At 40.0% G+C, this 21,940-nt stretch overlaps 1 protein-coding gene across 4 annotated transcripts in view; it reads right to left on the minus strand.

Annotated features, from left to right (window-relative positions):
• The window catches only part of LNX2 (ligand of numb-protein X 2), a 90,810-nt gene that overhangs the window by 4,951 nt on the left and 63,919 nt on the right, over positions 1 to 21,940 (minus strand). For all 4 annotated transcript variants that reach the window (XM_074958885.1, XM_074958858.1, XM_074958867.1 and 1 more), the window contains 5 exons: positions 15,323 to 15,691; positions 10,604 to 10,744; positions 7,359 to 7,536; positions 5,242 to 5,473; positions 59 to 217 (listed from right to left, as the gene is read on the minus strand). In XM_074958885.1, the coding sequence (XP_074814986.1) occupies positions 59 to 217; positions 5,242 to 5,473; positions 7,359 to 7,536; positions 10,604 to 10,744; positions 15,323 to 15,691 (1,079 nt within the window). The remainder of the gene's footprint in view (positions 1 to 58; positions 218 to 5,241; positions 5,474 to 7,358; positions 7,537 to 10,603; positions 10,745 to 15,322; positions 15,692 to 21,940) is intronic.

Here is a 21,940-nt window from a genome sequence, read left to right on the forward strand (position 1 = left end):
TCATCACTCTGTCCATCCAATTTCTAATACCGTTTAAAAAGAATGCGGTAGCACTTACTTTAACCTTCCGTCAAAGTATGCTGGAGTTCCTAGAACAATCGTTTTAATGAAGAAAGGCTGGTTTGTGTGATTCTCCTCATATCCACCAACGATGCTAAAGCCCCAACTTCCTAAATTGCTCCTCCGTAGCACTACATCATGGCAGCTATGTAGGCCGCTGTGGGGTGAGATTATAACGTGGAAGGAGAAAAAACACATGCCATGTAAATATTTTCATGTTATGTGCAACACTTGCTCTATTCCATCACTGCAATAAGCATGAAAGAGAAGGGGTAATGGTGGGTAAAGGATGGTAATCAACAGTGTTCCCAGGATGAATCATCTTGTAATATTTAACCATCTTGACTACTGTGTGCTTAAAATTACAAAAAAAATCTGGAGGTAAAAATGTATTAAACATAAAGAACGTACTGTTGGAATTATTGGTTAAATACAGTTACATCTAGAAAGTGACACTTCTAAATGATGTTGTGGGGGTTTATATTTATCCTCACCCCCCCACCAGCTTCCATATCCAATGTGTTTCATTTGCAAAATGAAAGATGATTTTTCTGTCAGTTTAGTATTTTCCATCTTGAATTTAGGACCTGAAAACCCATCTGTTTTCTTTCTGCCGCTTCCTGGTTCATCACTACCAGTAATGAAAATTTTGCAATCAGATGACAGTTTTTTGGGTGATGCAAAAGGCAGAGTATAAATAAACCAGATTGCATTCGAGTAGCTGTATTGGCTTTGAAATACCTACAGTAGTGAAACAAGTAGTAATAAAACAAGGAGAAATGACTGAAAAATGCACAAAGAGAAAATCTGTTGGGTAAAAATGTGCCATATTATTTTATTTATATATCTTATATATTAGGGCTGTCAAGTGATTAAAAAAATTAATTGCGATTAATCATAATAGAATATCATTTATTAAAATATTTTTGGATGTTTTCTACATTTTCAAATGTATTGATTTCAGTTACAACACAGAATACAAAGTGTACAGTGCTCACTTTATGTTTATTTTTATTACAAATATTTGCACTGTAAAAAACAAAAGAAATAGCATTTTTCAATTCCCCCATAAAAAATACTGTAGTGCAATCTCTTTATATTAAAGTTCAACTTACAAATGTAGAATTACGTAAAAAAAACCCCAAACAAACAAACAAACAAAAAATCAACAACCTGTATTCAAAAATAAAACAATGTAAAACTTTAGAGCCTACAAGTCCACTCATCCTATTTCTTGTTCAGCCAATCGCTCAGATAAACAAATTTGTTTACATTTGCAGGAGGTAATGATGCCCGCTTCTTATTTACAGTGTCACCTGAAAGTGAGAACAGGTATTCGCATGGCACTGTTGTAGCTGGTGTTGCAAGATATTTATGTGCCAGATGCTCTAAAGATTCATATGTCCCTTCATGCTTCAACCACCATTCCAGAGGACGTGTGTCCATGCTGATGACGGATTCTGCTTGATAACGATCCAAAGCAGTGTAGACCGACGCATGTTCGTTTTCATCATCTGAGTCAGATGCCACCAGCAGAAGGCTGATTTTCTTTTTTGGTGGTTCAGGTTCTATAGTTTCCACATCTGAGTGTTGCTCTTTTAAGACTTCTGAAATCATGCTCCACACCTCGTCCCTCTCAGATTTTGGAAGGCACTTCAGATTCTTAAATCTTGGGTCGAGTGCTGTAGCTACCTTTAGAAATCTCACACTGGTACGTTCTTTGCATTTTGTGAAATCTGCAGTGAGTGTTCTTAAAATGAAAAACGTGCTGGGTCATCATCCGAGACTGCTAGAACAGGAAATATATGGCAGAATGCAGATAAAACAGAGCAGGAGAGTTACAATTGTCCCCCAAGGAGTTCAGTCACAAATTTAATTAACACATTTTTTAATGAGCATAATCAGCATGGAAGCATGTCCTCTGGAATGGTGGCCGAAGCATGAAGGAGCATATCTGCTTGCTTAGCATATCTGGCATGTAAATACCTTGCAATGCCAGCTACAAAAGTGCCATGCGTCTGCCTGTTCTCACTTTCAGGTGACACTGTAAATAAGAAGTGGGCAGCATTATCTCCCATAAATGTAAACAAACTTGTTTGTCTTAGCAATTGGCTGAACAAGAAGTAGGACTGAGTGGACTTGTAGGCTCTAAAGTTTTACATTGTTTTGTTTTTGAGTGCAGTTATATAACAAAAAAAAATCTACATTTGTAAGTTGCACAATAAAGAGATTGCACTACATTATTTGTATGAGGCGAACTGGAATTAATTTGCAAACTGGGCACCATCAAATTAGGCCTGAATAAAGACTGGTAGTGGATGGGTCATTACAAAACCTAATTTCACCATACTAATTTCCCCCTACTGTTTCTCACACCTTCTTGTCAACTGTTTGAAATGAGCCACTCTCATTACCACTACAGAAGTGACTTTTCCTCCTTTGATATTCTATTGTTAATTGAATTGTCTCGTTAGACTGACCCCCCAGTTGGTAAAGCAACTCCCATCTTTTCATGTACTATGTATATATATACCTGCTACTGTATTTTCCACTCCATCCACCTGATGAAGTGGGTTCTAGCCCACAAAAGCTTATGCCCAAATAAATTTGTTAGTCTCTAAGGTGCCACAAGGACTCCTCACTGTTTTTTCTGATACAGACTAACACGGCTAACACTCTGAAACCTGAAAAATACTTTTTCTTTTGTTTATCATTTTCACAGTGCAAATATGTGTAATAAAAAAATAATAACATAAAGTAAGCACTGTCCACTTTGTATTCTGTGTTGCTGAAATCAATATATTTGAAAATGTAGAAAAATATCCAAAATATTGAATAAATTTCAATTGGTATTCTATTGTTTAATAGTGTGATTAAAACAGCGAATAATTTTTTTGAGTTAGTCGCATGAGTTAACTGCAATTAATCGATAGCCCTAACATATTATATATACATATGTATGAGTCACTTTCCTGACCATAACCACACTTTTAAAACTGGTAATGCATATCCAAAAGTGTTGAATTAAAGAACATTTTTCTTTTCATAGAAAATCTTTATTCAAATCCAGAGAAGCAGAAAATGTTGAGGTAGGCCTAACTGTTGCTTCTCTACATTAATCATGTTGTGCCATGCATTGTAGCATATAAGGCATAATTAAGCAGCAAAATGTAGTTGTTTGTAGCATGTGAGCAATAAATGACTGCCAGCTATTGTTAAGCAGAGTTATTTATCAGACTTGAAAGTAGTTTACTGTAACTGTATAACTCACAAGACATTATGACTGTTTTACAGGAAGTTACATACAGACATCTTGTACAGAAAAACCTAAAGGAAATCAATGAGGGCCTGATCCTGAAAGACCTTTTTACCAAGGGAAGTGGCTTGTTACTGTGTGTAGTTATAACAACTTCAGATTTATATTATGGTCTCAATGCTGACTGTCAGATTTGGTTTCTCCCATGGTTAGCTGCAATGGGAGATTAACATGGGACATGATGTGAATGTATCTAACATGACCCCATGTATGGTCATGCTCGAGCCATGCACACAAAACTGATACTGAACTCAAATCAATCCTGTAGGATCATCAGAGGGACTTTGAGAGCGACTCCCACATTGTCGCTATACTGCCTCGTGGGGATTGCATCACCATCAGTGAGGCGGGATGCCTTCAGTAAAAAGGAGACACAAAAACAGGTGCATGTTTCAAGACAGCCACTGAATGGACACATTCCACCACCCAAGAGTCTGAAGTCCAGAAACAGCTTTGCCTCTGTAAGTCCCTTACCCCAAAATACCACTGTGGAAGGCTACAGAGTAACAAAATGGGGGGGAAAACACCAATGATCTTGGAGAACCTAGTTCTTTCAGAACAACTCTCTCCAGCTGCTGACCTCAGATGAAAACAATGGTGTACTCTAAATTGAGTGACAGCTGGGTGGCAAAGACTGGTGACAATATGACCAAGTGGAAGCCGACGAACGACACCAGACGTGAATGTGGAGAGCCTAGGCAAAACACTTGAACGCTGCCACAGTGCCCCGTCAACATCCCTTACTCCAGAGGAACTACTCGAGATAAATGAAAACAACAAATCTTGGCTGTGGTTTTGGAGCAATAAGCTATGATAATGACTTCAGGATTTCATTCTGTTACCATCACGTTCTACATGCTCTCTGTGGTTACATCTGCAAACCGTGGGTGTAATCCTGGAAACCCTTACTATTAAGGATAGGGCTTACTGTGGTGCACAGTGTGATTGAAGTTAACAGGACTATGCACAGTAATAAACACTATCCTTGATAATAAGTGTTTCCCAGAATTATGCCCACAGTTTGTCGATATAGCTACCAGAGAGTGAAGAATGGGATGATAAGTGAAATCTGGTGATATCAGTCAGGCCAAAAGTTAGGAAAAGGAAATGGGTTTGCAGCGGGTGTATTTGTGCTCAGTGGAGTTGGTGGTGGGTTTTCTGAGTTACATATGTGAGATTTGTGAATGCAGATTGGTCTGTTCTAACTTCTTTCTGCATGTGTACCTAAAACCTGTGTGATAAAAGTCAATGATCAGTGAAGGTTATATCCTTCATTCTATGAAGTTATTCATTTGCCTTTCTAAACTTTGTTTTGTATATTAATATAGGGTGATTTGGGTAAGTGCTCTATGTTTCCTGTTTAAAACTCAGGCTTAACTTAGGGATCAAAAGGACAGTTTACATTCATCGGGGGAATTGAATTGGTCAGTGTTAGACTTTTCCCAAGATTTCTGAAGGGATAATCAGTGTTTTCTATCTTCCGGCTGGCTAACAGGATACAAAGGATTGTACAGCAAAAGTAAGTGGATTGTAAATTGAATATGGCTGCAATAGATAGGCAGCAATAGGGTGAAGCAGGTGCTGTAACTAAGCTGTTCTCTGCTTTAGAGTTTAAATAACATTATATTAATTAAAACTGCTGCAGCAGCACAAAGTAAAACCCCACTAAAAATTAACTGTTATTGTATCTGAATGCATGTATAAGAAAGAAACCCTTCAACATGTTGCTTCAGCACTATGTACGTCACACAAATATTTTATAGCAAACTGAAAAATGTCAGGAGAGTGACACAGCCAAATGCAGGAGTTAATCTTATAACAGCAGTGTAAACATGAGTTTAAACAGATCATTCATTAACTAGTACCTTGGAAGCCCCAGCCACATGACCCAGGAGGGTGACCAGCTAGCATCATATTCATTTTCGCTGATTGTGCTTGGTTGTTCCTCATTATTCTGGGTTTGTTCTTCAGCAATCTGGACCTCCAATGTTTTGAGTGCCACCACTGAAGAGGTAGCACTGGCTTTGAGCATAGCCACTGCCTCACTATGACTTAGATTGGTGAGGTCAATACCATTAATATTCAGCAACACATCACCTGTTTAAAAGGCACAAATAAGAGTGTAGGTCATGTGGCCTATTGGTATTCCTGTGCTAATACCTGGCCTGTACTTATAACACATTACCCAATGCCTGTTCATGTCAATGTGTTATCTCCCTGGGCCTAGACAGTCAGAAACAGTAACTTTCAGAGGTGTGAACTGCAGTGTATTAACTCTGCAGCCTCATACGGACAATTTAAACATAATGCATAAACTATTTCACCGCTGCATATTTCAGCAGAAACAGAAACGCTGTGCTTGGCTAGCATGCTCTGCTATCATACAAATCAGAGGTGGAAATGATCCATTAGGTCAGGCACCACTCCTGCATCAGAATAGAATGACCCCATGGTATATCCTCCAGTGCTCTGTTCAGTCCACATTTAAATGACTTGAACACTGGAGCTTTTACCTCTCCCACTGGAAACTATTCTCACCATTATGGATTTTTTCCCTGACTTTTCCAGCTTTGTGTTCCTTTTCTTAATGTATCCCATTCCTCATAATCGTCCCTCAGGGTTTAAAGGGAAGGGGGAAAAAGAATGGCAAAAGGTGTAATGTAGCCATGAGAGAGAGGGGAAGTCTTGCAGAAGGTAGCACAGCAATCCTCACATGCACACTTCAATCCTACTGCGTGTCTGTGCTTTGCCAATCAGGAAACACAAAACAGGGATCACAGGAAAGATTAATAAGGAAAATCAGCTCTGAGGAAGCAAGAGCATCTGTAAAAAGATTATAATGATCTGGAAGGAGTCTAAAATACAAAGATTGCTGAAAACAATTTTCCTTGAGAATATTTTAAAAGAAGGAGAGTGTCTCTTATTGTCTGAGTGGTTACAGTGTTCCTGCTGCAGTGCAGAACAAATCAGCAACATCCAGGACTCAGTTACACAAGATATGAGAATCAATCACTTTCCAGAAACTTGCATAGCAGGGAAGGCTAATTCCTTTTGTAGTTTCGGCTTTAACATCACATAAGGAAGAAAGTCACAGTTGTTGCTTCGACAAATGGATTTTTAAATAATGTTTAGAAAAAGATACTGTGCACATTTGTATACTGCATTTAATGTTCCTACCTTACACGGTCATGAAAAATATCCTCCATTACCTCATTTTAAATTTGCACACTTCAGTTACTGTCTAAACTTTGCCCTTATGTCAGTATGGGCCCATAGGATTTCTAAGTCCGTGCAGTACTGCATGGGGTTGCATTATGTATTTATGTGATTTAGGCGCATGTACAACACATTTTACAAAAAATAGATCAGGAAAATGTCAGGCTGTACCTTAAGCATTATCACATTAGGATTACCAATATCATCCACCCCCACCCCACAACGTCATCCACCCCACCCCACACAATTTCTTTCTCAAAAGCTGGGGATAACAGATGCCCTGTCCTGAAGATCAGCAAGCTCAGTTTAGGTCGGACCAAGGATGGGGAAAGTGAACTACAGGAAGGAGGGTCACTTGCTGAAAATGCCCTGCTATTAGCACAGTTAAACCAGGTGCCTGTCATCAGAACAGATCAGTTTAGCTGAGGTACTGAAGATATTACACAAGGAAAGAGGTGGTTTCTTAGACAGCTACAGGACCCAACCCATGAGATCAAAACCAAAAACAGGATGTGTGTGCTGAAGTGAAAAACACCAGACAAGACCCTTAACTCACAGGGGTATTACAGTCAACTTTACACAGCCCTTTCCCAAGCCAGGAGAAAGTGTGGCATTGTACACTGAATTTCCAAGAGTGGAATATTTGAGAGAAGCATTTATCACTGCTACCCTACATCTGCTGAGAAACCTTATGATACCTTGCAAAACAAACTCATCAACAGAATAACTGAAAGATGCACACGCTGCCATTTGAGTCAAAGCCTACCTCGTTTGATCCTGCCATCTCTTGCAAGACAGCCATGAGGCTGCACGCTAGTAACAAAGATTGGTAGTTCACCACTTTTGCTGCCTCTGCCTCCCGCTACTGTCATTCCAAGGGATTCATGTGGCTCTTTTTTCACAGTAATGTGCTTTTCTTGGCATGTAACACACTGGGAAAGAATCTGCAAGAAGACAACAAAAGACCCTTTATTTAAAAAAATTCAAAATTGATGCTTAGTAGGCTCCTAATCTATATTTAGGTAGCTAATGAGAGCAGCCTGATTTTCAAAGGTACAGAGAACCTACAGCCAGAGCCGTCCCTAGGGTATGGTGAATTGGGGCGGCTGTCCCAGGCCCCGCGCTTTGGGGGCCCAGTGGCGGCTGCCCCGAATCGTCATACCCTAGGGACAACTCTGTGTGCGTGTTGTGCGGGGGGCATTAGGCCGGTGCAAGGGGGGTTGGGTTAGGCTGCAGAGGGCCAGGCTAGCCCAGGGGGTTAGTGGGTGGCCTGGCATTGACAGTGCGAGTCGGGCCTGCACTCACCGGCGGGAAGCAGCAGCAGCAACCCCAGCCCGCTCCGCTGGCTCCCGGCGTCACTCGGGGGAGGGGGTGGAAGCCGGAAAGAGGCAGGGCAGGAGCCAGAAGAGGTGGGGCGGAAGCTTGGGGGAAGAGGTGGAGTGGGGGTGGGGCCTGGGCCGGGTTCTCCTGGGCCCCAAACCCCCTAGGGATGGCCCTGCCTGCAGCCCTGATTGACTGCAGGTGATCAGCACTTTTGAAAAATCAATCCATTTATTTTGGTTCCTAAATATGGATTAGGAGTCTAACTTTAAGCATCCATTTTTTAAATCTCACTTCTAATTTACTTACAATATGCTTAGAGAGGATATCACTGCACTGGACACTGAAGATCTGCAATGCCAAGTTTTGGTGCTGCTGCACAAAATCCATATGTTCATATGGCTAGCGTCATGGCACTGAGAGACACAGGACTTTGATGTTTAGGTGGATGTCACACTTACTAAGTGCATCATTTTTGTAAGTATCATATGGACCAAACTCTACAGACTCAATGTGAACTGAAAAAGCATGTGTACTTTAAGGGTCACACGTCGACGCACCTTTTAAACAGTTTGTTTTTATATATGCAAATTTTTTTTTCTTTTCCAGCTTGTCTCCAGAATCAGGCTTACCTATGTTTGGCTTCACACCATCAGGAGAGTTTAAACCTGAACTAAGGGCTTGTCTACACAGGGAGTTATTCTGCAATAGTTATCCAAATTAACTCCATGTGGGGACACTTTTTCTGGAATAAGATTGCCTTATTCCCAATTAGTTTAATCCATTTTGGAAGTAGGTTAGACTAATTTAGCATAAAACACTCTTGTTCCGGAATAAGAGTGTCCCCACAGGGAGTCATTCTATAATAGCTATTCCAATTTAAATTCACCTTAATCCAAATTAATTTGCCTATGTAGACAAGCCCAAATGTATTTTATTTGCTTAAATGCCTTCATCCTCATGTACTTGCTGATATATTTAAAGCATTCCACATTTACCTCCACTGATCATCTCAAATCTACAGAAGGTTTAGAGGTAGAAATACAGAAATAAGAAATTACACCAGTTAATCTTCCAGTGGCAGTTATATCATCTCTTCCCCGCACATGAAAAAAACAGTACCCTTTTATATTCCCAGTACATGTCAGAAGTAGTTTAGTATTAGAGTGGCAGACACATACCACTGTATACATATTAAAGGCAGTTTATTTTTAATTCCATCAGGTTTTGTGGCCATTTACTTGCTGGTGCTGTACAATTATGTATACAACATTCTTTAAGACAACAAACTTCAAAAACAACTCTGGCTTATCCTTAGATGAGAAAGGAGTGCAGGTGAACTATATGATGAACCCCCGTGGGCCTTTTTCTGAAATCTCCCAAATGTTTGGAAGAAAATCCTGGCAAAAAATCTAAAGTGCTTACAACTTAAGTGACTGACATTGAATTTGGTTATCAACACCATTTGTTGAAAAAGGATATAAAGGAGGTCTATTAAAAGCCTGACACTCTAGATGATTATATGATTCATTGAATTTGAAGGGCCAGAACTCATATTTTTGGAACTACCAAAATGTCTGAAGCATAAGATCTGAATAGTATTTTATTTTTGTAGTAGGTCTTCTGCATAATGCCACACTAGATTCATGGAGTCTCTTCATTCTGCTTCACCCTATCATATAAAATATAAGCCACCCAGTACCCATGCAGTAGCCACAGCTGTCTTTCCTTTGATTCAGGGAAGGGAAAAGATGACATTTTCCGCCACAGGCAATGACAATCTGTTCATATTACTCCTGGGGGAATTCTGCGCCACTGCACAATGCAGAATTTTGCAGAAATTAACTTGTGCGCAGAATTTCCTTTCCCCTAAAGAAATGGGCTGCAGTGCTGCTACCTGCCACTGGACTCAGCAGAGCCCAGCTTGCTCATGGAAGACACTGCTGGAGGGAGGAAGAGGGAGCTAGAGTGTTCCTGGCAGCTGCAGTTCCCAGCATGCCCTGAGGGAAGGACAGGGCGGTGCGCAGGAAACTCTGTTCAAACCTGGGACCGAGCATCAGTCTGTTTCTCCCTCTGGATTCCTGGGCTGTGCAGCAGGGCTCTAGGGTGCGGGTATCTGGGCCAGGGGGGCCCCCATGCTGGGCTCTGGGGTGGAGGGGTTGTGGGTGTCTGGCCCCCTGGCTGGGCTCTGGTGGGGTGGGGAGAGGAGAAGGGGGCAGAGAAACAGGAATTGGGTTGTTGTAGAGGTTTCTTTAACTCTCTACTCCTGGGGGAATTTTTGTGTGTGTCTGTATTGTTACAGACATGCCTGCTGACAGGTATTTTGAAATAAATTACCAAAATAATTGAAACTGGCGTGATTATGTAGTGTTATTATGACAAATAAAATTTGCAGAATTTTTCATTTTTTGTCGCAGAGTGCTCCCAGGAATATTATATGGCTGGTGGATATGCTCCAGCTCCTGGGGTCTTGCAGTTCAATGGCTTGCACAGCAGAAGTCCAAAGGATGCTCCTGAATGGCAATCCTTCCACATGGTGGTAACACATTACCCACTTTCCCACACATGACTCCAGACCTACAATTTTATCTCATTCACAAGACTTGTATATGTCGCTGTAGCCAGCAAATCTGAATACCATCAATTGCTATTACATTTTCTTTTCAAGTGGAGAAAGAGAGAAACACTAACCTTATGCGAACTGTGTCTGCTGTAGAACAGCTGCTGCGCCTGGTGCTGGCTGCTGTTATGAGTCCCTGCTTCTCGGAGAATAGCGACTGTCTGCGATTTCACTGGTCTGGAGATTGTTAAATTCACCCTTTCCCCACTAGCCTGAGGGATATACATGCAAAATGAAAATGAAAATAATAATAAAGTTCACACTGTATTATTATTATTAATTAGGAGACGAGGGACGATCTTGTGGCTAAGGTACTGGGCTGGGACTCAAGAGATCTGGGTTCGATTCCTGGAACTGCCTCAGACTTCCTGTCTGATGCTGGGCAAGTCATTTATTTTTTCCTGCCTCAGTTTCCCATCTATAAAATGGAGATTGTAATACTTTCTTTTCTCTCCCTTTCTCTTGTCTGTTCAGACTGTAAAATCTGTGACAGGGTCTGTCTCTATGTGTACGTACAACACCTAGCGCAGTGAAGCCCCCAGTTTCAGGTAGGTCTCCAGGCACTTCTGTAATACAAGGAAATAAGTAACAAGAAAAGGGACTAAGTACACTGACAAATTATGATTTCATAATTTTCAAAACTACTCAATGCTTCAAATCTTAATTGATATTTAAAAACAAATTATTTACCTGGAATAAGTAACTTTGTAAGCAGAGTCAGAGAATTTGTTGAAGTAGTTGGAGAGAATATATAGTCAGATCACCAAACTGTGTAGTTTTGGGGACGATCCAAAAACTCAGTGGCTACCCTAATGTTCCAAAATCCCAACACCAAAATCTCCAAATAGAAAACTGACCTCTTCAAAATCTCAATAAATTGAAAAACTGACATAAAAATAACACAAGATTATAAGAATTTCCCCCTAATTACAAGAGACGAAATTTAAATTATACAAGCAAATAACCCCCACCAGTTATCACAAGTCTCCAACTGCTGTTGGAGCAGGGAGTTAATCAAATAATAAAGAACAGTATTCTACATAGTCCTAGTGTTTAGGTAAGGTGGTTTACTGGATGAATACATGGCTTAGAATCAGATCCCCGCCCCCGCCCCCAAGCTTTGCCATTGATTGGTTATGTGACCCTTGGGCAAGTTACCTCCTTTTTAATCCCCATTTTAAAGATAGGGAAACTGAGGCACAATGATACCTAGTTTCATAAAGCTTTTTGAGATCTAGAGATAAAGAGAGCGATAAGTACACAGGATCATGATCATCCTAGATTTCTTCTATTAGACTCCATACTACACTGAGATCACCTCATACATATTAATAGTCTTATAACCTTCAGTAAGCTATGGCACACGCTGGACGAGGCCAACACACTTTTCACTTCTGGCCACATGAGTTCAATTCCTAGGTTTCATCTGAGGCCCAAAAGGGGGTGGGTGTCTGCAGTGCATTTTGCACTATCGTGACTGAAAGCACCCACTGTATTCACACCCATTGTAATAACCATTATACAAAATATTCCTTGTGAGGTATCATTTGAAAACTAATAACTTGCTGGTCAATAATATCATGGTGAAATACATGTAGCAACATTATATGTGAAGTTATGAATTTCCCCTGTATGATGATGTTAGCACATGTTCAAACTCACACGGGCCTCACTAGGCAAAAGGTGTTAAATGGGTCTATCCTAGGCAAAGGGTCCTTGAGACAGCATGAGGGGGAAATGGCATGAGACCAGGCAAATTGGCATTTCAGCACACATGGGGAAGAAAGAGCATGGAGCCACCTTCACCACCAGCCTTCACATCGTCTTCTTTACTGTTTGAATAAACTTTGCTTTGAGGGGTAATCCTCAGAAGAATCCACTTCAAAGGGTGACTGGACTATAAAAGCGAGAGGCAAAAACACCCCAAGGCATCTCTCTTGATCTCTCTCACTCACTTAAATCGACAAAGGAGCCAGCCCTGTGACATAAGGGAGGATCCTAACCTGTGAATTTAGTCAGCAATGTTGCTGGAAACCTGTGGTAAGAATTTTACTTCGAGCCACGTCTAGCTTGTTAAGTTTAGCTACGAGAATGCATTTTATCTTTATTTCTCTTGTAACCATTTCTGACTTGAATGCCTTTTACTTGTACTCACTTACAATCTCTCTCTTTGTAGTTAAATACATTTATTTTATTTTTTAATCAAAACTAATCCAGTGTTGTGTTTAAACTGAACTGTTTGGGTAACTCCAGTTCACGTAGCAAACTGTTGCATATTGACCCCTTACGGGGAAATGGACCTCTAATATCTGAGCTGCCCAGGAGAGGGATGGACAGTGCAGAACACATCTTTTGGGGGAAAATCTGGGATTGGGAATGTGTTGGAGCCACCCTGCAAGGAGTAACCAAGGCTGGTGGAAGCCAGAGTGTGACTGGAGTGTTGCTGACAGGCTGCTGGGGTCAGAGCTGTAGTTAAACACAGACACTCAGGGTGTGGCCTGCATGCTGTTTGCCTGTTTGTGAGTGGCTCAGTTTGGGAACTACAATAGTAAAGCATTGTGAGGCACCCAGGGTTACAGGGCAGGCAGTGACACAACCTCTTACTAGTCTGGATTTCACCCCAGCATGTGACAACCCTATAAAACTATATTATAAGATTCCCGGAATGTTGCTCTGTGTTACTCTGAAGCCTAAAATGGTTGTAAAGTCAGGGTGAAGTGACAGAATCAGCTACAGGCATGGCTGGAGCTTCTTTTGTACAGAATATCAGCAGGTTGCATCTTCCCTGGATTTTGCAGTCTGTTACCATCCAATTTTTAAGTTCTCAGCCATTTTGACTTCACAAATTACACCAGTAAGGCACGTAGCTATGCCATGCCAAGAGTCCCAGACCATTGCAACAACAGAGGTAACACAACCAGTTACCATCATTATTCCCCGGGTAATTTGCATGTAACAATTTCATTGGCTGTATGAGGGAGACTGCACAGCTTCTTGGCCCAGCTGTCACACAGCCAACTGCCATCTGCACAAACTAACACAAATCTCCAAGCATAGCCCTCCCACAAATCAACACAACCACCCCCCTGCACAACCAGCATACAAATCACCACCACCACACAATACCCAAAGCCACTCAATGCAGTACCCACCCGTCATTTGCCACCCACACAACTCTACCAGCACAACACAACCCACACACAAATCAACGCAATCACCTGTGACACCCTGGCACCCCAATATTCACCATTGTTATGTAATTAGGATATGTTTTGTAGAAAGCATGCCTTGTGAGGTATAATTCTAAAAGTCTTGATCTGCTAGACATTAATATCTCATTGGATTGTATGTGCTACCGTCATATGTGAAGTTACGAAGTTTGGCTATGTATGCGTTACTTAAACATGTGAGGTTGAAAAACACCCACAAGCAGCCTTTCAGGTACAACAGTAAAAAGGCCAAACAATGTTAATGGCTTATTCAGGAAATGCACACAAGCACAAGGATTTCTCCAGGAACTGTGTACAATAGAAACCTCTCAGAGATAGCACCACACAATGGGAACTGTTTGACCCAGGTCACAGCAAAAGAGCTTTCCAGCAAGTGGGAAGAAGCTATAAAAGGGGAACAAAGATATCATGGTGGGACTTTACTCTCCCTGCAACAACACACCTGAAAACACCTGAGGGGCAAGGACTGAACTGTGGGAAGTGATGGTCCCAGGCTAGAGGGATTTTTAGCCTGTGTATGAATACCTGGGAAAGCCAAGGCACCTTGTGCCTTAAGAATCTGCCAGCCTCTTTATCACTCAGGGTGAGAATTTGCTAATTCATATCCTACCTAGCTAGTATGTTAAGATCAGTCTGAGGTTTTGTTTATTTACTAGATAATCTGCTTTGATCTGTTTGCTATCACTTAAAATCTGTTTGCTATCACTAAAAATCCTTGTAATTAATAAACTTGTTTTTGTTTTGTCTAAAACCAGTGTGTAAAAATTATAACTTGGGGCAGAAAGTTGTTCCATATCTCTCTCCACATTGAGGGAGGGGTGACTTTAGGAGCTTACGCTGTACAGTTCCCTGTGCAGCGCAAGACGGTATAATTTTGGATTTACACTCCAGAGGGGGTTGTGTGCCTTAGCAACTGGAAGGTGCCTTAGCTGAGCCTTCCCATGCAGAGCTGATCTCAGCATGTGCGTGAAGCTGCAGCTGGGTGTGTCGCTACCTGTGTGTAGGCTGCTGAAAGAGCAAGCCTGGAGAGTTTAGCAATTTATCACAGCACCACAGTGTGAAAGGGAGCACAGGCTGGTGGGTCAGGCCGGTCCAGTGGTACCCCAGTTCCAAGTGGCACCCTGGGGGGAATCCGTCACACCACCCTCATACAATAATCCCAAACATCACTCTGAAGCCTAGAAAGTGTGTTGAGTCAGCGGGAAGGAAATGAAATTAGCTAAAATCGTGGCTGGGAACTCTTTTTGTTTGGAATAGCACTAGGTTCAATCATCACTGGGATTCACAGTCTGTTTCTATCCAATTTTTAAGTTCTCAACTGTTTTGTTTGTTTGTTTTTAAAAGCACACAACTTTATAAAATGACCTGAGCGACAGCACAGACTTTCAGCTACTAGTAATGAGTAACATCGGCCAAAAACACTACACAGTTTAGGGGCAATACACAAGTTGTTCTGTACTGTATAATGCCATTTTTGGGTGAAATTTGGCGATACATACAATAAGTGTCTTGACATATAATACATTTTAAATTTCAGTAAAGTACCCCATTAGAGTTTACCTGGATAATCTGAGCAGCAAGTTCCGGTGTCCCATGTTTCAGGTCATGTCCATTGATTGCGAGTACCCGGTCATTGCTGCAGAGTCTGCCATCTTGAGCAGCCAATCCCCCTTCCAAAAGGTCGAGGATAAAAACTCCTGGCTCATCTGTTCTGCGCACTAATTTAATGCCAAGCTGTTCACTAGAGTCTCGTTTATGCAGCATCACCTGAAAGCCATCTTCTCGCAGGGAAGTGCTGTCAGCATGGTTGTGTGTCCGGCTTCCAAATCGTCTCTCTCGGAGCACCGTGAGATGCAGCACCATGCAGGGCTGGGAAAGAACAGCTCGAGCATGGTTATGGGACACGTTGCTGATGTCAAAGTTATTGACCTGGAAAACAAGAAGTAAAACAATATTTATAACTGTTTAGTTGTTTCAAGATGTATCAAAATCCTTGCCAAGTTCAGAGACCCTGTTACAAACCTCTAATAGCCTATACCTGGAATTATCTACTTACCCCTCTCTGCTCCTTCCTCTTTTTATTCAATTCTCTCCTAAATAAACACTTCCTAAGCTGAGCCTGCAAAGCTAACCCACATCAACATTATGCTATCATTACTGCAATTAACACTAACTTCCACCACATTCTAAATTACTGCCATCCTCTCTGTCTCCCAGTGCATTTGTGACTGATCATCCTGGGTCTTTCACTCTGAATGCTCCTCAAGGCAGGAGCTGTTTGTTCTACGCATGCCTTTATAGGGCCAAAGACATTATTGTCACTTTAAATATGAGTAGCTTTAAAGAATTTTACACATGTTCTTTTTAAAGAAAGGAATTTTAAGGATTGGTTTATAATCTTACATATTTTACAAAAAGTAGTGTTTCTGTGAATGGGATTGCAGTAAATGCAGGTGTTTTGTATCAGAAAAGTACCAAATATTTCAACAGTAGATCATCTCCAGTTGGGATACGTGCTTAGATATTCAGCCAGTCAGATTACCAGAACACTGATAAATCTATAAAATTGGCCTATAGTACAATATGTTGTAGAATAAACTGTTTTTGACTACTGTACAATTCTAATTCATGTTTAGAGTGTGAAGAAAATATTTTTTTTCATGTATTTCAGCATACTTTATATTACACTTATATGTTGCCCTAAAGGATAGTATCTGAATTATAGGATGTTCATTTCACAGTTCATCTTGCAGGCCTAGAGCTCAGGAACAAAAATGTAAATGAGATACCACATAAGTACATAAGGAAGCAGAGACAGATGCCATCTTGGATGCAAGTTCAAAACTATATTAAGTCATGCACCTCCTGTACCATAACAAACAAAGAAATTAGCACTGCTGGGCTGAAATACCAACATATGAGATACAATCAAATAATTCAAAAGTGTGCAAGATGCAGAATATTAGAATTATGTCTATCATTCCTATTATCATACCTTTTTTTAACTAACTCCACCTCAAATCTGATCTGATTTTATTGACTTCTATCTGAGAACTATCAGAGCTAGATTCAATGCTGGAAGTGGTCTGAAAGCTTGGACTTTCAGCTAATGCTTTGAGAACATTAATTTTTAACTCTTAAGAATTCTAGAATATTGGCTGCTAAAATAGTAGGAATGGGAGGGGAAGAGAGATGGAAAGTCTGAATAAATTGACTTTTGTGTTGTGTATTACCAAAGTTATTAATTTTCTTCGTCTCCTAGGAAAATGAGAGCACCTTGGAGTTTCATGCTACTGCTGCCATCTTGAGCAGTTCCCTGTTTCCACATTCAGAATGACCACAGCACAATTAAGTGGAGGAAAATATTAGATTTAGGGGGGAAAAAGCATAAAGTCAACATTTTTTCAATATAATTGGACCATTGTAGCTCTTCTTGAATGTGGAAACAAGCTGTTTACGTTAGCAACAACATGAGACTCAGACGTCTCTGGAAGAGGGAAACATTGAGGAGGTACAAATATTCACTAACGTGTTCTTAAAGAGCTCTGAAGCTAATGCCAAGATTTCCAGAAATGAGTGTTTAACTTTACAAATTCAAGTTTTGAAACCCTTGGCCTTAAGTTTTACATCTGATACTGAAGAGCAGCAAAAATTTTGGAACTATAAAGGTTAAATCAGATGACACCTTCACTTTAAAATTCTGTAATTCAACACCCATCAGTGGTACAGAAACTTTGGGCAGCTGGTATAAATACTTTCGGGCCTGTAAACTGTAAGCTAGAGCTGGGAAGGAAACATTTTTCCAGTCCTGTAAAAATTTGAGATTTCAGAAATGCTTCCCATTGTACATTGGGATGGGACTTCTTGAAGCTTTTCACAAAAACAAAAACAAAAACAGGGACACAAACAGACTATCCTAGTGGGAAGGGCACTTACCTGGGATGTGGGTGACCCAGGTTTAAGTTCCTGAACTAAGTCAGGCAGAGCAGGGACTTGAAACTGGCTTCCCCACAGCCCACGTGAGTACCCTACCCACTGGGCTACTAGCTATTCTTAGTCTGTCTCTCTGGGTTTTGACCAGGAATTTTGTCCTGGACCTAAGAAACCTCTCCTGACTGAAGTTTCATCAAAACCAATATACTTCTGTGAAAAGGTTTCTTTCTGAGTATGATTAATCACGAGGTAAAAAGTGCAATATCTTCAAAAAAAATCAACAGTTAAAATGCAGAAGTGTTAGGGTGAAACCCTGTTCCCATTTAAGTTAATAGCAAACTCCTGTTGATATAAATGGGCTCAGGTTTTGCCCTTACAGCCTATATTGTTAATTTAAAAAGCAAACCAAACCCTGCAGTATATAAACTGCCAGACCTGTTGACTCACTACTCTGATATGCACTAATACAATAGCTGAGATATCTGAGCCATTAATGATTCTCTTCAAAAAGTCGTGGAAGATGGGAGAGATTCCAGAGGACTGGAAAAGGGCAAATATAGTGCCAAACCATAAAAAGGAAAATAAGGACAACCCAGGGAGTTACAGACCAGTCAGCTTAACTTCAGTACCCGGAAAGATAATGGAGCAAATAATTAAAGCAATCAATTTGCAAACACCTAAAAGATAATAAGGTGATAAATAACAGTCAGCATGGATTTGTCAAGAACAAATCCTGTCAGACCAACCTAACAGCTTTCTTTGATAGGGTAACAAGCCCTGTGGATATGGGGGAAGCAGTAGTGTATCTTGACTTCAGTAAGGCTTTTGATACTGTCTCATATGATCTTCTCATAAACTAGGGAAATACAACCAAGATGGAGCTACTATAATGAGGGTACATAACTGGTTGGAAAACCATTCCCAGAGAGAAGTTATCAGTGGTTCACAGTCAAGCTGGAAGGGCATATCGAGTGGGGTCCCTCAGGGATTGGTTCTGGGTCCAGTTCTGTTCAATATCTTCATCAATGGATGTAGATAATGGCATGGAGAATACACTGATAAAGTTTGCAGGCGATTCCAAGCTGGGAGGGGTTGCAAGTGCTTTAGAGGATAGGATTAAAATTCAAAATGATCTGGACAAACTGGATAAATCGTCTGAAGTAAACAGGATGAAATTCAATAAGGACAAAGGCAAAATACTCCACTTAGACAGGAACAAACAGTTGCACACTGAACTACTGGGTCCAGTACTGTGCATCACATTTCAGGAAAGATGTGGACAAGCTGGAGAGAGTCCAGAGAAGAGTACAAAAAAAAAAAAAGATTAAAGTTCTATAAAATATGACCTGTGAGGGGAGATGGAAAAAACTGGGTTTGTTTAGTCTGGAGAAGAGAAGACTCAAAGGGGACATGGTAACAGTTTTCAAATATATAACAGGTTCTTACAAGGAAAGGGGAGATAAATAGTTCTTGTTATCCTCAGAGTTTAGGACAAGAAGCAATGGCCTTAAATTGCAGCAAGGGTGGTGTAGGTTGGACACTAGGAGAAACGTTGTAACTGTCAATGTAGTTAAGCACTGGAATAAATTGCCTAGGGAGGTTGTGGAATCTCCATCATTAGAGATTTTTAAGACTAGATGACCTCTCAAGGTCCCTTCCAGTCCTACGATTCTACGACTGTAGGAATATAGAGTATTTCTTTTTGTGGCAGAAACATTTCAATTCAGTACAGTCATTTCCTGCAGTCCCTAAAACAATAAATACATCTGCAATGAGATTTGATAGGGAAAAAACAGTAGAAAAAAAATCAAAAACATCTGCCTGTAACAATGAATTTAAACATTAAGTATCTGAGCCAAATCCACAAAAAGTAAGGGAAATTCATAGTTAAGGTTGAAACTTCAAGGCACAATGGGATGAGTTAAGGATGATGTTGTAAGGGTCTCCAAACATTCGGTGATTTTACCATATTATTAGTACATGTGCTCCAACACTTAGGTACAAAGAAGAAAATGAAGGAAAAAGTTTTGAGAAAAAACACCCTTAATAAATGTATCATTTTAGTAAATGAGTGCTGGTACAAAATAGTCCATAATGGGCATATTATTATTTACCTTAGTCATTTCAATCTGTAAGTTTCATGAGAGAAATGGACAAATATAACCTGGTATCAAATCCCTGAAAACAGGAATTTATAATGGAATCTCAGTGAGATTTTATTCCAGGATCTCTTTTGATAAATATCTAAGATGTTTCAGTTATTAATCTGTATTACAATTGGTAACTAACTTCTTTTGGTTGATAGATGACATTTCTTGACGTAAGTGAAATGACCTCCAATGTCATATAGGCCTACGAAAGTAGAGTTTATATGGGAAATATGTTAAAGGAAGTGTATTTTTTCTGGTCTCTTCCAAAAACGTGCCATGAAAGAGAAACCTGAAATGAAATACAAGTTCAATTTAAAAACAAACAAACCAACCACAAACAATGATGTTTTTCATTCACTGAGTAATATTTTTAAGCCCTAGTCGTCCTTGCTTTAGAAGGAATCAATAGTCTACTTCTTACACACTACTGTGTTAATTCTAAAACATATTAAAGCAAGTTGGGTGTGAAAGCAAAACATCTATTTCTTCCACACAGACCTTCTAAGTGAAACACAGAGTATGTGGAAAAAGTGCCAAACACCTTCTTTTTAGCGTTTAGTAGATGACACTATAGTAGCTCAACGTAAGATGTCCTTGAACAAAGACATATTTCTCTTTACCCTTCTCTGCCAAAATAAAGACCTCCCTCAACTGTGTGTTATAACATCATGTGATGCGTAACATAATAGTGCATCAAAAAGTCCATAACACCACTATGCAACACTGTAATCTGAGAGGGACGAGGTGTGGAACACGCTGTCAGAAGTCTTAAAAGAGCAACACTCCGATGCAGAAACTACAGAACCCGAACCGCCAAAAACGAAAATCAACCTTCTATTGGTGGCATCTGACTCAGATGATGAAAATGAACCTGCATCAGTCTGCACTGCTTTGGTTTGTTACTTAGCAGAACCCGTCATCAGCATGGAATCATGTCCTCTGCAATGGTGGTCCAAGCATAAAGGGACACACGAATGTGTAGTATATCTGGTACACAATACGCTGGCTATAACAGAGCCCTGTGAACACCTGTTCTCATTTTCAGGTGACATTGTAAATAAGAAGCGAGCAGCATTATCTGCCATAAATGTAAACAAACTTGTTTGTCTTAGTAATTGGCTGAACAAGAGTGGACTGGTAGGCTCTAAAGTTTTGCATTATTTTATTTTTGAGTGCAGTTGTGTAAAAAAATAATAATAATTCTACACTTTTAAGTTGCACTTTCTCAATAAAGAGATTGCACTACAGTACTTGTATGAAGTGAATTGAAGAATACTATTTATTTTATCTTTTTTACAGTGCAAATATTTGTAAAAAAAATAAATATAAAGCGAGCACTGCACACTTTGTATTCTGTGTTGTAATTGAAATCAATATATTTAAAAATGTAGAAAACATCCAAATGTTTAAATAAATGGTATTCTATTATTGTTTAACAATGTGATTAAAACTGTGATTAATCTAGACTATTTTTTAATCGTGCAATTAATATTTTTAAATTGTTTGACTTTCTTAATGTTTACATAAAATTACATACATTAAATAATATTAAGATAGATATTTATAATGTTAGGCAAACAATGAATTAATCAGATTTTTTTAAAACCCTGTTGATATGAAATATACTTTATAATTTTATATAATAGTATTAAACCTTGTGCCCTCAGTCAAGTATTAAAGGTTACCTGAAAAAAAAAAAAAAACTTCTCCATTTGGGTGGGCAAGAAGAGCTAAAGTTCACCTTACAGTCATATTCAGCTTGTCTAAATTCCTCAGATAACACTCTCTGAAGAGATCTTCAGATGTTCACAACTGAAGCATGAACATATAACTGCATGCAACACAGTACCTAGTTTTGGTCTGCAAAGGCCAAGCCTAGTAAATTTCATGAGCCATCTTAGCATCAACACAGGCCAACTCTGAGCAAGGAAGCCCTTAGGTCTTCCACAGAGTTTGGTTTGTGTCATCTGCACCTCTCCACATCCTGCTTCTACATGCCCTTCTTACAATGGCAAGGAGATTCTACTGAACTTGCTTACAGAGTTTGCAGAGCCTCAGTGTTATCAGGTCTATAGGGTTTTTACACTGCAGTTCC

This window comes from Natator depressus, chromosome 1, assembly GCF_965152275.1.
Source record: "Natator depressus isolate rNatDep1 chromosome 1, rNatDep2.hap1, whole genome shotgun sequence".
Lineage (NCBI taxonomy): Eukaryota > Metazoa > Chordata > Testudines > Cheloniidae > Natator > Natator depressus.